The sequence below is a fragment of the Glycine max genome, chromosome 6 (genome assembly GCF_000004515.6).
Source record: "Glycine max cultivar Williams 82 chromosome 6, Glycine_max_v4.0, whole genome shotgun sequence".
Taxonomy (NCBI): Eukaryota; Viridiplantae; Streptophyta; class Magnoliopsida; order Fabales; family Fabaceae; genus Glycine; species Glycine max.
The window spans coordinates 983754-1001441 of NC_038242.2; the positions used below are offsets into that span (position 1 = coordinate 983754).

Consider the following 17688-nt stretch of genomic DNA (forward strand, 5'->3'; position numbering starts at 1 on the left):
TTATATTATTTTTATTTAAAATTGACTGTCATAATATTTTTATAAGAGATTAAATTAATACCAGTAAATAGTGATGATAGCAAATCAATACAATTAAATATTAAACGGTACGAAACGAATTGCACAATCTTACGTATTAATTACTTTTAATCTAATATGTATTCGTTAAGATAGAGACGTATTTATTATTGTAATTTAAATTATATCACTTTTATTCAAATTTGACTATGATAGTGTTTTTATAATAAATTTTGTAAGAGATTAAATTAATGCTTCTAAATAGTAATGACAGCGAATCAATATAAACAATATAGAGAAATACTAAACGGTACGACACAAATTGCACAAACTTAACTTATAGTATATCATTTACGTTTGGCGTGGTTTATTTTTATTATTTAACCAACTAAATTGCACATTATCTATTAGTTCAATAATGTTTGTTACTGATATAGCAATGTTCTTCGATTAATACTAATCATATTCATATATACCTGTATTCATGCAACATGGCACGTTGCCCACTCTCGCCCTCAGATGTTTAAATTGCATTATCATTAAAAAAAAAAAAAAGGAAAATTAGCACGGCATTTGGTTTTTAGTTTTAAGATCACATTTAATTTTAATCTTCTAAGCGGAAAGGCATTCCTTTGGAACTTTGGCAAACAATTTGTTGTGAGGATTCTCAACAATCTGGAGAAATTAAGTTAGTTGCTTAAGAATTTATCAAGAGAAACAATCCTGACAAGAACAAGATACAGCATAATTATTGTTATAAATTTCATCAAAACCCATCAAAAGCAGATGCAGCAAAAGGAAGGATATAACTAGATAACCACAATTAATTAAAGCTATATCTATCTATCACGTACTAAAGGGCTCAAGCTTTTAATAAAATACAAGTTTTGAAACACTATCAGCTTAATTAATTTCCTGCAAAATAAAGCCTCAAACGCCAATCAGTACTAGCCCAACACATGCAAGATAATATGCATCATAGTCCACTGGTCACATTTATATATGAATATATAGTTTGTTCAACCGTAGCATATCCTGTGCTTTACTTCAACCTTGATTCAATTCTGGAGAAAAGGCTTCTGCTTCTGCTTCATGGACACAACATGGGTGTGATATAATATGACATTAGGCTTTACATCAAAGTCCCTAGTAAAAAGATCCTTCTTCCCTGTATCTGATGCTTGTGAGTCCTCAACAAGGTCTTTAATTGCTTGTGGCATAGGTTGCTCCTTCATCATATTCTTCCAATACCCTCCCAAGTCTTTCCTTGCACAGCTCAAATTGGCAACCTATATATTCACAAAATTGAAAGGGTCGTGTATATAACAATTGCATGTTACTCATCAGTTCAAATTTCAACGAGAATTAAGTAAAATTTAATGGAATTAGGAAATTACATACAGATATAGCTTTAATTTGCTAAAACAAAATTACTAACGCAGGTGAAAGAGGAATAACTGAATTTTTCGTAGGGCAGATTCAGAAAGGTTTACCAAGAGAAGAGAGAAGACTACGAAAACAGCAAAATTGGACTTCATGTCTACGCTAATCTGTGGACACCTTTGCTAGAGTTGTCTACAGACTACAGCTAGCCTCTGGATATTTCTTTAGGGCACAAGTGGCCCACGATGAACACACACACACATAATATATATATATATATATATATATATATATATATATATATATATATATATATATATATATATATATATTTATAACAATAGTAGGAAAAAGAATCAAGTATATAATTAATTAAAAGGTTATTATAAACGTGCATTTATTTCTCTCTGCTTCAATTACTATTACTTATTATTATTTTATAATTTTATTTCTTGTTATTTGTCTCAATATAGCCTTAAATATAGAATGCACGTTTATTATTTTCTTTAATTAAATTGTTATTTTAAGGGTCAAGATAGTGGGTAGGGAACGATAAAGTGGCTAGCTAGCTAGGCCGTATAAGCACCCAAATTCGATTTCCAGTGTTGTGTTCATGCACACACGGACGACACGGCATATAATAGAAAAAGTTTTGACCGACAAGTCTGTTCCTCACTCTGTGCCTATATACAAAGGGTCAACTACTTAACTTAACGCATTGTTTAATACAGGAGCCTGGAAATTTCAAAGGACCAAATGAGAGGAGATAAAGATAAAAAATTCTAAACATAACATCTACAAGCAAGAGAGGTAGAAAATAAAAATACTCCGTTATGTGATGATCATGAAAAAAAAAATGACTTAAAAATGAGTGTATGTTTATAATGATCTAGAAAAAAAATTAGTAGGTAAGAGGAAAATAAAGAAATAATTTTTTAATCATATATTTTAGGTGGTAAGAAAAAAATAAAAGAAAACATAAATTTTCTTCTAAATCCTCAATTTTGAAAAGAAACTGAAATCGTGCAAAAATGAGGTTTAACCGTGTTTTAGCAAAAAATAAAGCTGAAATATTTTTTAATTTATTTTTTAAAAAAAAATAGTTATTTTTAAAACTAAAAAAATTATGAATTTTTTTTAGTTTAATGATCATGATAGTATCAACCAGCATGTATCAAAAAATATTGTCAAGTTAATTAAAAAATCATTGTTGCTATAGCTTTAAGATAGATAGTTATGTTTTTAATTAAATGGCGGTATAAAGTATATAATTTATTTATTTTCTTCAAAATTTTAGACCAAACATAAAAAAAAGTCTATAAAAAATTCTTCCATCCAGATTTCCTACGGACGATATTTATTTTTATTTTTATTTTGATCTTTAAATTTTGTTTGAAATTATTCTTGATGTAGCCTTGACTCTTGATATTATATTATGCCTAAAGATTAAATTTAAGTCTCTATACGTGCTTATAAAAACTGAATCAATATTTTCTGAAAATTCGCTTATTCACATAATTATCCAATCAACGGTAGACCTCATCAACCGGTTACACATGGTTCCAAAAGTCGTAGCACTTTGTCACAATATTTCTTAATTTTGTTATATTTTATATTTTATAGTAATCAGTTGGAGCAAGCTCGCGGTCTAAGGTAATCAGCGGGTCTATTTTTGGGTTGTTACCCACGAGATAAGATCAATGTAACACAACACAAACCCTGAATTGATAATGAATATAACTGTGAGTAAGACTCCCATAAATTTTACGAGAATTTTTTATATTTTAAATTAAAGACTTTTCTTTTGTTTTATAAAAAATAATAGAAAACAATATTTTATTAGTGGATCTAAAATTTGAATTTTAATTATTTTATCCTTTTGGACCAATATTGTTGATAATAAGAGTTTGCCAAAAGGCTCGGTTGGGTTGTTTCCAAAGTCAACTTCAAACGTGCATCACTAATAAGATGATTATGATGGACTTATGGTCATAAATAAATATCAAATCAAAATGTAGCTAGTTGCATTTTCTTTTGCTCCCTTGCACATGTTCATGCACGGCATATCTATTTAGTATATGCTTGTCTTCTACTTCTTTTTGCCTAGTAGGGGTCGGTTGTGACCTATCTGGATCTGCCAAAGTCAACTATCATAGAATGAAAAAATGAAATAGAAAAGGGGAGGATATACATGTGGGAGAAGAGAGTTATCCTTTGAAGGAAGCCATTTATGGTTACGTGCTTTTCCACAAACATTCACTTAATTAATTAGTGGAAGAAGAAAGTTTGTGTATACCTTTCCCTGCATTTTTCTTTTTATCATTTCCTACATTTAACTCGGGGGAAAATCAGAGCCACATTTTGGTTTGGATCAAAACCAAAATATTGTGTTGATGATTTGATATGATAATGTCAAAATGACTTTAAAAAAGTTTTCAAAAGAAATTAAATGCTTCACACGTGTATACAGCGAAAAGAGATATGGTAGAAGAAGAAAAGTAGCTAGATTGAATCGCAGGCTAAGACTTTGAAAAGGCATTATTTTATGATAATGGTCCTTTTCTCGATGTATAGATCTGACCCTATATATGGTGAGGGGATAATAAGAAAATGGATGTATATATGGATAATGTATGTATCAGGGTTGGCACTTTAATTGGTTTGTAACAGGTTTTGAGTTCCGTTTGAGAGTCTTTATTCAACCACAGCCATTAACAAAAGTTTTAGTGGGTTTTCAAAACCATGACAGCTCCGCAGATTGAACAGTTTTGTCAACGCTCTTGGATTCCCACTATACATGAGACTTGCAATAGTCAAAAGAAGTGATTATGACACACCACGATGCCCAGAAAGCTGGCCAGCAAGGAGAGAATGGCATCTGATTCTGATATAGATGCATGCTCGATCTACTATATATTCCTTATAGTCAAAAGTTTGCCAAATGGAGTTTTACCTCAAATACTTAATTTGATCATTAAGAATCAACATCAATTTGATATTATAAGTAGTTTTTAAAAAATAGACAAAATAAAAATGGCATGTCATAGGCCTTTGCCATGATTTCATTACCAATGACAAAAATTAGGGTTAAAGACCTAATTGTATCAATTGAAAAAAATAATTAAGGATGAAATTAAAATATTGTATATTATATTGTTATACATTATTTCAAGGTGAGGAATATTTGTGACAATGATCTAGAATCTCTAGCAACCTTTAAATTATAAGTTCTGTGATAGTGTAGTCACTTATAAAAATTCCAATGCTTAAATTAGTAAACGCTAAAAAATGTACATACCTTTTACTCATTAAGCCTCATTACAAAGCTACTACCATTTAAGTTGGTGGTTTTTTGTGTGAGAGGCTCTCCTAAATTGAATTTCTTGGTACTAATTGTTTATGGTCATAACTGGTGCTTCACATTTATGCGAGACATATGTATTGTCATAAAGGTTCTCAAGTGATAAGGAATATTGGGTTATATATAGTTAGGTGTTAAATACATATTTGGGTTTGATAGATGCTAGGCCAAAATGTTGTTTGTTTATATGAGTTGAGATGAACAAGATCAGGACTCAAAATATACATAAAATATGGAAAGTAAATATATATAATTAATTAAAACATACGTATGTGATAGAAGAAAAAAATATGAAAGGTAATAAATGGTGTAATGGAGAAATATAAATTAAAAAAAATAATATTATATAAATTGTTATATAAATACCACGTCTCGCTCTTTTCTATTTGTTAACAAATTAAGTTTGTATTACTTTATTTAAATAGTACTTTTTTAATTATATTTTAATAACATTAATTTTTATTTTTATTTATTACTTTACTTATTTTATTACATAAAATTTCTCTTTTTTGACATAAATATTGTAAAAGATAAAGTATATAATTAACATCTCTCTAAGTCATAATCAAATGACTTAGGTGAGTGACATATATGTTTGACTAACAAATGCTGATAATGTATTTAAATTACGTTTAATGTAAATTGTTTTTTAGATTAACGTGTATTGTTAACTTAAGCAAATTGTTATTTCACTTATTTGCGTCATCATATACATCAAATAGCCACGAGGAACCAACCCGTCGTGAATTTAAAAACAGAGTACAGTAATTAACATAATAAAGCTTAATTTGAATCAATATAAACAAGTATTTGCAATTAAAAAAAAAACATAATAAAGCTTTGCGAGGAGCCCAAGGTCTCCCATGTGTGCAACCCCCAAGTTTAGATGTCACATTTAAAATACTTTTAATTTTTTTTGCCAGTAAAAATACTTTTAATTATTTTAATAAAAATACACTTTTTTTATTAATTCATGCAATAAAAATGAATGTTAATTTTAAAAATAAAACCATTAAAAAATATCATTGAAAGCACTTAAATTTTTTATCTGAAATTTATCCTTTATAATTTATATCAACATTTACAAGTTATCTTCAACTAAATTTGAGTTTAAAGCAAAATAATTTAATAACATATTTAACAATAAATTATATAAAACTTAGAGTCCGTTTGGTTGAATTTTTTCTCAACACAATTAGCATAATTTCATGACTATACGCATGTTTAATTTATTGAACATTTTCTTTAGTCAAACGGTAACTTGAGTGCCTTAAGCCTTTGTTTGTACAGATGAAAAATGCTAATATTAAAAAAAATAAAAAGATGAAAAATGCTAATAATATATTTTCCAATACACTTTTTTTATATATTCTTTATGATTATTTAAAATGTACGGATTAGTATAAAAGTTTTACACTTTTTATTTAATGAGTACTTCTTCTTAATTTATAATTCTTAATCATATTTTGTTTTATTTTTGAAAGCCATAAAACATGTTTGGAAAACCAATGGAAACCTCTCAAATATAAGTTGAGTCCAAAAGATTCAAAGGAATTCTGTTTACAAATCTAGATCTTGGAGTCTTCGAGCAGAAATCCAAACAGGCTCATAGTTATTTTTATACTACCCTTTATTCATATATTTTAACAGCTGACATTTTTTTAACTGGAGATAAAATTGTGATTTTACAACTATCCTTATTTTCTCTCTCTTCCCTTTTCAAAATAAAAGTAAAAATACATCTCTTACAATTTAGATGACATCTTTATTTATATATTCTTAATATCATTAATTCTATCAATATAATAAACAACATAATTTTTATTTGAATTCCACTGCTATTTCTTTCTCTATTTCTTTCCTCCCAATTTTAACTTCTAAGTTCTAACCAAGCAAAGTTTTAAATTCAAAGGTAGACTTAATTCATTATAATCAAACATTATATTTTTATTTTTAAAACCACTTGAGAAACGCACACTTGCCAGCTAAAACAGTAAAACCTACCCCAAAACACGCCATAAATTGACGCGAAACTACGGCATGAGAAGCTTTTTGATTCTGAAATCTGAGCTTTGTAGTTTTCCTATGATCCAGTCTCTTTAGTTAGCTCCTGTTCCTTTTCTGCCAGAAGTTTCAAGGAAAAACAAAGAAATGAGACTTGGATTTGCTTCTTGGAGATTCATCCCATGCACCCTGGTTGCCTTTTTGGTAAGTTAAATCATATCTTTGTTGACTTTAAACTTTCTTTTTATCTCCATTTTACAGATTTGCAACTTAGGTCTTACTCAACTGTTTCTTGAATAACTTTGTTTCAAATGATTTTGGTTCCTGTTGATCTGAGAACGGTTACTTTTAAGAGAAATTAATCAATCTCTCCATGATCCTCCCCCTTGATTTTTCAACTCGTTGACCTTGCAGATTCTACAAGACAGTGGAGCTAGAAAGATAGCTACAACATCTGGGAAAGAAATTCAACTGAAGGAAGAAGTATCCTATGATTTGCAAAAGCTTGCAACAGAGGGTCTTGTACTTGACAGTATTATTCAGCTCGAAGGCGCTGATATAGAAAAGAAGAAGCATGTCCATAAAGATGATGATGAGGACGAGGACGATAGAGTGAAGAAAGGAATGGGATTTGACAAAGAAGAAGATGAGGAGGAGGATAAAGATGAACACAAAAAGATGGTTGGAAAGGATGTGCATGGTTATAAGCCATCTCACAAACACATGGACCTTGAACTGAATGTGTTCTTCACCCCAAATGATTTAAAGGTTGGGAAAATAATGCCCGTCTATTTTTCCAAGAAAAACTCCTCAACATCTCCAAAATTTCTGACCAGAGAAGAAGCTGACCAGATTCCTTTCTCATGCAAACACCTACCATCCCTTCTCAAATTCTTCTCCATCCCACAACACTCTCCCCAAGCCAAGGCAATGAAATATACCCTCAAACAATGTGAATTTGAACCCATGGAAGGAGAGACCAAGTTCTGTGCCACTTCGTTGGAGTCCTTGTTTGATTTTGCGCACTATCTGTTTGGGTCCAATGCACAATTCAAAGTTCTGACCACTGTCCATCTCACAAATTCAACAGCCCTGCTACAGAACTACACAATCTCAGAAGTGAAAGTGATTTCAGTTCCAAATGTTATAGGGTGTCACCCCATGCCTTACCCTTATGCAGTTTTTTACTGCCACAGTCAGCATAGTGACACCAATCTCTATGAGGTGATGGTAGAAGGTGAGAATGGAGGGAGAGTTCAAGCTGCAGCTATTTGCCACATGGACACCTCTAAGTGGGACCGGGACCACGTGTCCTTTCGTGTGCTCAAAGTTCAGCCGGGAACCTCACCTGTGTGTCACTTCTTCCCTCCTGATAATCTAGTCTGGGTGCCTTTGCCTCTGCCTCCATAACTATATATATAGTTTCATGTTCTTCATCAAAGTTTCTTATATATGTTCCAGTATATCAAACTGTGTCAGGTACAACATAAGTTCTAGTATAGACCTGGTGTACTAGCTAGGAAGCTTGATGAAAAACTATATATGTATCTATGTTAATAAAGATGTTATTCTGGTGTGCCTTAGAATAGTAATCTAATCGTTATCTTCTGCATATGCTCGTTTTGTCCATATTTGCTTTAGCATAGTTCAGATAAACAATCACTTTATTTTTTTTTTTTTAACAAGAAACAACCTTACCTGATATGGATGAAGCATTGCAGTTGGCCTACTAACTAGAAAGTATATTGTGAGCTAATTATGGAACAGAGAATAGATGTTCATACTCAAAAAATGAAGTCATCAGCCGTCAGCCAACACCCACATTCTTCCTCTATAAATTGCACATATGAAGAGGATAACCGACATGTGAATTAGGGAATCAATTAATGTACGATTGATTGAACTTAATTTTAGACTTAAATATATTTTTGGTTCTTGTAATTTAATATTTTTTTATTTTTTTTTGTTGGTAATTATTTTTTCATTTTAATTTTTGTAAAAATGTATTTTTTTTGTTTTTTTCCTTGTTATAGATAATGCTTTGATGCGTAAAAAAATATTTTAAACAGTAAAAGAAGTGTTATTTAAAACATATTAAGGATAGAAAATAAAATAATCACATTTTATGATGATTAAAACTAAAAAAAAAAAAATTACATGAATAAAAATGTATTTAAACCATAATTTTAAATGAGTCTTGAGTTATACCTAGCAAAATGGGATATTCAGCCCAATGTGGGCTCATAAGATGCACGTTGTAGGGTACAATGGGTTGAGCAAAAAATTGAATTTAACTTGGGTCAAAAATGAAGTCTAAGCCCTCTAAAAGTCCAGTTTTTGCATATTTTAATGGGCTTAGTTAGCATTAAGTCATGATTGAGTCAGATTTAAAAGTTTGCATTTAATTTGAGCTAAAAGTTTTAAACCCAAGCCCTACATTTCATCAAACAGATTCATAGGGATCCGACTAGTTCAACTCATTTGCCACCTCTTGAATATGTAAATGTATTAAATATTGGAAGGAAGGAAAAACTATGAGGTGATCCTAGGCTACATGACCTCCATTAATCTTCATAGCATATAGTATTATTATTTTTTCTTGTTTATTGATAATTTTGAATACATGTTATATAGAGATTGATTTGGATCATGAATAAGTGGTAATCATAGACCACCTAGTAGTTTCTTTTGAGAGAATTTTTTTTCTCTTAATGGTTTTATCTAATTTAAGCACAATTATCTTTCTTAAAAGGTGTATATAAAGGGTACTTTTGAAAAAATAAATAAATGAGGAGGTATATTAATAATAAAGGGATAAAGGGAGGTATATATAACAATTGCCTAATTCTCTCTTGGGTTGAAGTTTTCTATGATAGTATCCCTCACTTTGTTTTTGGTAGAACTTGGTTTGCGACAAAAAGTCTTTGGGCCTATACATGGTACTCTAAATAATCCTCGCTTCTGCTTGGAGTTTTCTAAGACAGTATCCGTCACATGTTTCTGGTAGAAATTTCAAATTTGTTTGTAGGAAAAATTCTGAAAAATAATCAAGACCGTACCATTGATATTAAAATATTTACTAAATCTTAAACAATTTTCAAGATCAATAGATTTATTTTTTTCAATTTAATCTCGCCTAAAATTTTATATTTTTTTATTCCATTATAAAACCAAAAATAGTTTCATATTGTAAGATTTGTTGAAATTTAGTCTTAAAATAAAACAAATAGATTGATCTATGTATAGAAAAACTTCAATAGAAAAAGTGTTTCTTGCAATAAAATGAAATTAGAAATATTAAAAATTAGAATATATGTAGAGAGAGAAAATAAAATAATCATGAGGAATAAGTCTTCAATTTTGTAATTTACGCACCTTATACCTTTAACCTTTTTATTGCACCTCAAATAATTATTTTCTCATTCACTAATTTACTCATATATTATAAATTTAAGTACACAACTTCAAGAATAGTCTTCCTATTTCTATTCTTTTAATTAGACATTTTTATTTTGTCACTTATTACAAATTATCGTTTGAATTACTTTAAGATCATTATTTTAAAAATCAATAAATTTATTATATATCATGAGTTATAATTTTATGTCTCTTTAAAACTTATAATGTGAATATATAATTTTTTCTCTTTTTTATTTTTTTTTATTTTTGAATGTGTATTTCACATATTATTGAGTGAAAACACCAATTCAAACTAACATCCATTTATCTTTATTTTAATACTTGATTTTTTATATCACATATCTCTTTTAATCTATATTTTTTTATCTTTATCTTTAAATTTAATTTCAATAACTTTTTTATTGGACATTTTATGTATCTTCTTTCTTTTGAATGTGCATTTCAGGCATTATCTCCTCTCTCTTTTTTTTAAGTCGTTATTTTCACAACTAGCGCAACAAGTTATTTTTCAACCATTTCTAACATCCATTTATTTCTATCTCTATACGCGATTTATTTTTAACCACGTATCTCTTTCAATCTATATTTTTGTAGCTTTATCTTTAATTTGAATTTAAATAACTTTTTAAGAAACTAGCAATCTATAGTTAAAGATAACCTTATATCATAGTTTAAATCGTACATTGTGTATCTTAAACACATAATTAATAATTTGAATATATTTACTTATTATAATATAGTTATTTATTAAAAATATTTTTTATTATAAATTTAATTTTATAATATAAAGATTTATCCTAGAACATATACAAACTAAAATATCAATTACTATTATATTGAAATGGAACACAAGCTTCCAACTAAAATACTCAATTAGTAAGCACATTAAAACTTGCACTTTTGAATCTTGATGCCCAAGACAAATACATGTACAAATTATAACAATTAGCTATTAGAATCCTGGGAAACGATACAAGCTTTTAACTTTAACACTGTAGTTAACTATTAAGCCCATTTAAACTAACTTGCAACTCCAATGAAGACTTAGACATGTATCTTGGTAACCTTGCATTCTCCATAACTCTGCAAGTAATGTTTTATTCTATCTTTATTTGTTTCAATTTTAATTATTTTCTGTTCGGTTAGTGAACCTACTAAATAAATATTAGAAATTAACGAAAATAATTTAATTTGATTGATGAACATGAACTATTGAACTTACTAAAGTTGGTTTTTTTCATTTCGTTTGGATAATTTGTTAAGTTTATTTTAATTCTTTAAGCAGCCTTGCAATTCTCAAATTGTCAGCCAAGTTAACACGTAGACTGACGTAGTGTTGCCTGCTGTCCATCACGTGTAATAACTTGAAATATTATTTTTTTTAAAAAAAGGACAAAAATTAAATAGGACTTAATTAAGACGAGAGCAAAAACATAGTTTCATACATGCAATGAATCAAGTGAAAGTGGGTTAAAACTCCACGTATACCAATGCGTGCAGGAGAAGTTTCATTTAGTGTATAAAAATGAGTCTGTTAGTTATCTGATCTTAGACACATCAGAATTCAAAGGTATTAATTTCTTTGTTTATTACTTTTTGAAATTTAAGAATTCAAAGAGATATTAGGATTGAGTCTTCTTCGGGTACAGTACATGATAAAGTTTATCTCTTGGACACAGTCCGTTATTTCTAACAGAATATCACATTCAAGGAATATAATCAGTTGCATTAATATCGCTGTTAAGATTTCGAGCATCGAACTTTGAATGTTTGAATGGACGCAATGTTCGGTGAGCCCAAGAGAGACGAGTACTAGTACTAGTAGAATTTTAGTCTTATGAGTCACACCCCTCAAACAAATTTTGAATAGCCATTGATTGGTTTATCATTTATCAAAGAGATAACAAAAGTAAAACAAACCCTATCTTACTAGCTAGCTTATTACTCTTGATGGTCTTTATATTCTCAGAGGCTCCCAGTTTTTTGTTGTTTCAACTTTCAAGTCATATCTCTTTCTCTCTTCACACTTTTCCCATGGATAATTTTTTCCGTGCCCCAGGAATGAAGAACGCAATGGACTTAGAAGATCATGAGCATGATCTAACTCTCTCACTCAGGTGTGGTAGTCCAGAGAGAATAACGATACAGTCTTCTCCAATAACTACCCTTCCTCAAACAAACATCTCCTTGGTGGAACTACAAATGTCTTACCCTAATTATTTGGTTTCATCTTCAAACTACAACATTAACCCTTTCTTGGTGTCATGTTCTAACCACAGCATTACTCCTAATTGGTTGGGGTCATCTTCCAACCACAACCCTAACCCTTACCCTAACTTTCCAAGTGGTGGTGGTGCTGCTAATAATAATTATGTTGTGGATGTAAATGCTGCTCCTACGTCCGTTTTGACACGTCGCTCTCGTCGTGGCTCGTCTCAACGGTGGAGCCAAGGAAAGAGCGAAACAGTGCCTGCACCTTTCCCTTGGGCGACGGATCGTCGGGCCACCGTGCACAACCGCAAATATCTATTGCAAAACAATGTTGTGGCCATCAGCGGAAGGTTTGAATGCAAGAGGTGCGAGAAGGAGTTCGAGGTGACGCTTGATCTGGAGGAAAAAGTGAACGAGTTGCGGAAATTCATTGAGAAAGAAAGTGGGTCCATGCATGATAGGGCCCCAGCGGCTTGGGTGAATCCGGTGTTGTCCAAGTGTGTGCATTGCGGAAAAGAAAATAGCGCCAAACCCATCCTTGGGGATAAGAAAAGGGCAATTAATTGGTTGTTCTTGTTGCTGGGACAAATTCTGGGTTTCTGCAACCTTGGTCAACTCAAATATTTCTGCAAGCACACCAACAACCATCGAACTGGTGCCAAAGATCGCCTTCTTTATCTTGCCTACATGACCATCAGCAAACAGCTTGTTCCCGAGTGGTTCGATTAGACCTACTGTACTGCGCTTCCGTTATCTTTAGGTCTTTTTTATTTTTTATGTTATTAGCTCCAAGAGATACTCTTTTATTTATTTATGCATTCAGTAACAATGTGATACTTTAGCTTTATCTATTATCTGTTTATCTCCAACTCCGAGACTTATATATATATATATATATATATATATATATATTGAAAAATGCCCATATTATCTATTTATCTATGCACTTCTAGATATTTTTTTTACTTATTCAGGTTTTGTCTTTTTGCTTAGAAAATATAAATATAAAGCCATCATCAAGTTCGAGTTACATTAAGGAGAATTCACCGTAGAATTAGGTGTTAAAAAGAATGAGTCTAGCAACACTTTTTTTTATCACCGTAATAAGATCTTTGGTTTATTAGAAGAATCTTAAAAGATATTTTTACAAACTTTAAAGCCTTTAGGTTAACTATGAGAACAAATTTTAATCCTTTATTTGATTTGTCCTGTACACATTTAAAACTCCTTCCTTTTTCAAAAATGTATTATGAGAGAGTTAAATTTTTAGTTTTCCTCCACAAATTCAACATGTGTTTCAACATTGAAACATGCTACATTAATTATATGACCATGTAATCTAATGTTTCATGTCTTCACTTCGGAATGCAGTGTTAGAAAGTGATGAATATATAAAGCAGGTAGTTCTGATGACATGTCTAACGTTGTCCTCTTGGTGCAACCTGGGCGTGCCGAGAGCATTTGGAGTGTGTCTGTGTGATTACATTATTAACAGCCCATTTACTGTTTAACTAGAGTTTAATTGGGGAGCACTTTACAACCTGGTTTTAAAATTTGAGATTAATGTTGAACTAGAGCTTAATTGGAGAACCCAGGTAGTATTTATTTTTATTTTTTACTCGTAGAAATATGGTAAAAAAAACTAATTTTGGATGATAGTTTAATAATCCAGCGCATGTTCAAATATATATGTATACAAAAAAAATAATGGTCCCGTTAAAACTATGAGAATGGGAAAATAAAATTATGCTTGTACATTTCACTAGAAAATGCAAAATAAAAATATTCATGACACCCTCATCACTGAATCATAAATAATTGATGAGAGATAATTTGTTCATAACGGTGAACGTTTAATTTAATTTAATTTTCTTTTTATTTTGTTTTGTTTTTACACACAGACAAGTTTGATTGGGCCAATCATACCAACAATTTTATTTAACATTTATTTCAGAATTTATTTCTTACACACTCTCACTATTGAATCCAGCATCTCTCATTATATTTTAGAAAGTGTATTCTAGAATGTAAATTTACATTTCAAAATGCAAGGGGGTCCAAGATATAAATAAGGGAGTGCATAATTCAAATGTCATTTTTGTTTTGTTTTTGTCTTCTGACAACAATGGGCCCATAAATAATTACATTAGGGAGTTAATATTGGTCTCAATGAATCTAAGAAAAGACCCCTTCTGAGTGACTCATTACCACTGTCCTAGTGATCCCAATGTCGGTCACACACAACACAACCACGAACTAACAGTGTGCGACCCTCTCTACCACCTTGCGTGCCGCAAAACTTGAGGGTGTTACAACCTTTACAACTCCATCCACGCTGCTACGTGTCCTTTACGACTCTCCTGCACCATTGCGTCGACATACACTTCCACCCACCCACTCCACACCATGGAGCCAAGCCCCACCTTGTGTGCACTACGACACCAAGTTACACACCATCGTTGTTAAAATAATAACGGAAATATGATTTTGTTGAAACAATACAACAAAATTATATTTTCTTTCACCCTTTAATATAACAAAAATTCAATTTCGTTGACAAATAGCAATGTATTTTTATTGTGTATTTTTTATTCAAACCCCCATCACATAATGAAAAATATGATTTCCTCCTGCAATTATACAACGAAATCTTATTTTCATGAAAAGGATATTTTTGGAAGAAGAAAAAGTATCAATCCCTTAATAGGGATCGTTAGCAATGGTAGTGGGTCAATAGCAACCCCCTTACACTATTGTTGTTTGATTTGGTTCATTAGGCCCATTTTTGCTTTCTTTTTTTCTTTGGGGCATTTTTTCATGCACCCCTAAAAACTTAAGTTAACACCCACTTTTATTTTGATGGTTAATTCAAAAAGTGGTTTTAGATTACTAATGAAACGGGGTGTTACTTGAGTTTTTGTTTTCTGTTTTTTTCTTGCCTTGGGACTTAGGGTTGTTGTTCCTCATACATTAGTTTTTGTTTTGTGTTTTTTTTTCATACTATAAAACAAAAACTTTTTGAACAATACAAATTAAATCATACACTTGGTACCGGAAAAAAACCCACATTCAAATACAGTCAATAAAGTTGACTTACCTAATTGACATTTATTTTATAAGAAATAATATGGTTTGAGTTAAAATTCAAAGATCTACATTTAGTAAATACGATGACATGTGTTATAAGAGGGATCACAAGAGAGTGAGAGGATTAAATTTAGATTGCATAACCATACATGAACAATTAAGATTTAATGTCAAAAATCCATATGAATTTTTAAGTAATCACATGTTATTAAATCTTATTGTCATTTTTGGTTATACGATTCAAATTTAATTATCTCAATCTCATTTATGATACATTTCTATCATATGATATGTCCTCTGGTAAATATTATATAACTTTATTACAAACAATTATATATTAGCATGGTAAAGTTTATAAAGAGTTTAATTTATAAGTTTAATGAAAGATAAATTTATATCATATTGAAAGGTCTTATTACAAAACAAGTATATTTTAAATAAGTCATCATAAATGTGAAAATAAACCTGAAAATATATTTATGTCATCACATAATACATCAAACTCAATCTTATAAAAATCTAACACACCTATTTTTACTTCTATCTTGGTGTTAAATCACAAAATAAGTCCTTAAATAAACTTTTAGGCCATACCATACTTTCTAGGCTAGATTAGGTCTTTAAAAAAGGCTTATGACAAATAAAGAAGCCAGTCTCAAACCATATATTTTTTACTAAGATCAAAATCAAGTTTGATACCACCTTCAGTCTTATATATAAGTAACAAAATAACTTTTTCTTTGATCCTAATTATAAGCAAAATGACTAGTTTTTAAACTTATTGAGGGTTATTTTTTAAATCCTTAATTTATTGTTAACTCTACTTATTAGACACTTACTCATTGAATTACAAAAAGTAGCATCAAATGTGATGATCTTAAAATATTTAAAGTTAAAGATATTTTTGGAATAAATTTTAAATTTATGATAGTATTAAATGTGTCCACTACTTTTCTTGATCTTGGTGATTTGTTCCATGATATAGGACTAGGTAGTAAAATATAATTTGACCTAGTCTATTTTTTCCTTTTTAGAGGGAGGATGATATAACACTGCTTTTGATCTTGTATATAAGAAACATGTGGCTAAATCATCAAGGCTAAAAGAAAAGTGATTTTTTTCCCCAAAAAAAGTGATTAAATTAACTATTTTTAATTGATACTAACATAAATTTAAATTTTATTCAAAAAATACCCCAAATTAATAATTTTTAAGGATTATTTAGATATAATGACCCTACTCTTGATCCAAGGAATTCCTTTTCAACCAATGAGGAATGAATGATATTTCGATAATAGATTTTGTAATAAATCAAGGATATAAAAACACTAACAATTGATACATTTAAAAGGGATCATAATTTTATCATCATTAAGATAGAAAAAAGAATAATGATACATAAACATTCCACCAACACATCTCATTTATTTTTATTTTTCTATTTTTGTCACATCATAAACTTTATTATACTTATATATTTTTTTCTTTTTAAGTGTTGTATAGGATTTTGGGATGCACGTTAAACTTTTGTCATCCTAATTATTTTAGGATTTTTTTTAACTTGTGCAACTTTACATTGGATAAGCCTTATTAATTATCCACTCTTCAACTAACTAATAATTATGATTTTGTAAACAAGTGATTTTCTATCACTTATCTTACATAATCTTTGTCTTCCTATCAATAAAATAACAATTAATCAATACATAGTTATTCGTCTCTAAACAATTGTACTGTCGTTTCACTCCACCAAAATAATCTTCATCAATATGAAGAGTAAGACTCTCGCGCTGCAACTAAAGTACAAGGTTATTAATCAAGTTGTTTTGGAACTTCCAAAAAGTCTTTAATGAAGAAGTTCCGATGTTACACAAAAAATTGTTTTTTCATTATGCATGGATCATGGTTGTATGGGTATATAAAATTTGCAAATGGTTGTGACTTTTCCAAGCTATTTGGCACATGTCGTGTGAAACTGTGAAAGAAAAAAACTAATAAATATTATCATTATTAATTTTTTTATAAATTTGATTGTTTATCATTAATATTATAAATATAAATGAAAAAATATATATTTAATGTCACATTAAAAAATTAAATTGATAGTTATTTAAAAACTTTTTTTTACATGACAGTTATTAAGTATATTTTCTTTCTTATATAAAGGATATGCATCTCTAATCTCTAAATAAAGTGATTTATTA

General features: G+C 29.9%; 3 protein-coding genes across 3 annotated transcripts; 2 read left to right on the forward strand and 1 right to left on the reverse strand.

Moving 5' to 3' along the window:
* Positions 1 to 756: 756 nt before the first annotated feature.
* LOC100787789 (uncharacterized) lies at positions 757 to 1660 on the reverse strand. Its single transcript, NM_001253120.2, has 2 exons — positions 1512 to 1660; positions 757 to 1307 (listed from the first exon to the last, which is right to left on the reverse strand). The coding sequence occupies exons 1-2, from the start codon at positions 1554 to 1556 to the stop codon at positions 1077 to 1079; spliced, it is 276 nt and encodes a 91-aa protein (NP_001240049.1). The 5' UTR covers positions 1557 to 1660; the 3' UTR covers positions 757 to 1076.
* Positions 1661 to 6657: 4997 nt separating this feature from the next.
* LOC100789387 (BURP domain-containing protein BNM2A) lies at positions 6658 to 8378 on the forward strand. Its single transcript, XM_003527186.5, has 2 exons — positions 6658 to 6970; positions 7181 to 8378. The coding sequence occupies exons 1-2, from the start codon at positions 6914 to 6916 to the stop codon at positions 8174 to 8176; spliced, it is 1053 nt and encodes a 350-aa protein (XP_003527234.1). The 5' UTR covers positions 6658 to 6913; the 3' UTR covers positions 8177 to 8378.
* A 3881-nt stretch (positions 8379 to 12259) lies between these two features.
* LOC102664354 (uncharacterized) lies at positions 12260 to 13126 on the forward strand. The gene has a single exon (XM_006582401.1). The coding sequence runs from the start codon at positions 12260 to 12262 to the stop codon at positions 13124 to 13126; it is 867 nt and encodes a 288-aa protein (XP_006582464.1).
* Positions 13127 to 17688: the final 4562 nt, after the last annotated feature.

Coding starts and splice junctions, on each gene's coding strand:
- LOC100787789 (NM_001253120.2), bottom strand. CDS start 1,556: ATGAAGTCCAATTTTGCTGTTTTCGTAGTCTTCTCTCTTCTCTTG. Junction 1,308..1,511: donor TAGTCTTCTCTCTTCTCTTG/GTAAACCTTTCT, acceptor GTGAATATATAG/GTTGCCAATTTGAGCTGTGC.
- LOC100789387 (XM_003527186.5), top strand. CDS start 6,914: ATGAGACTTGGATTTGCTTCTTGGAGATTCATCCCATGCACCCTGGTT. Junction 6,971..7,180: donor GCACCCTGGTTGCCTTTTTG/GTAAGTTAAATC, acceptor TTGACCTTGCAG/ATTCTACAAGACAGTGGAGC.
- LOC102664354 (XM_006582401.1), top strand. CDS start 12,260: ATGGACTTAGAAGATCATGAGCATGATCTAACTCTCTCACTCAGGTGT.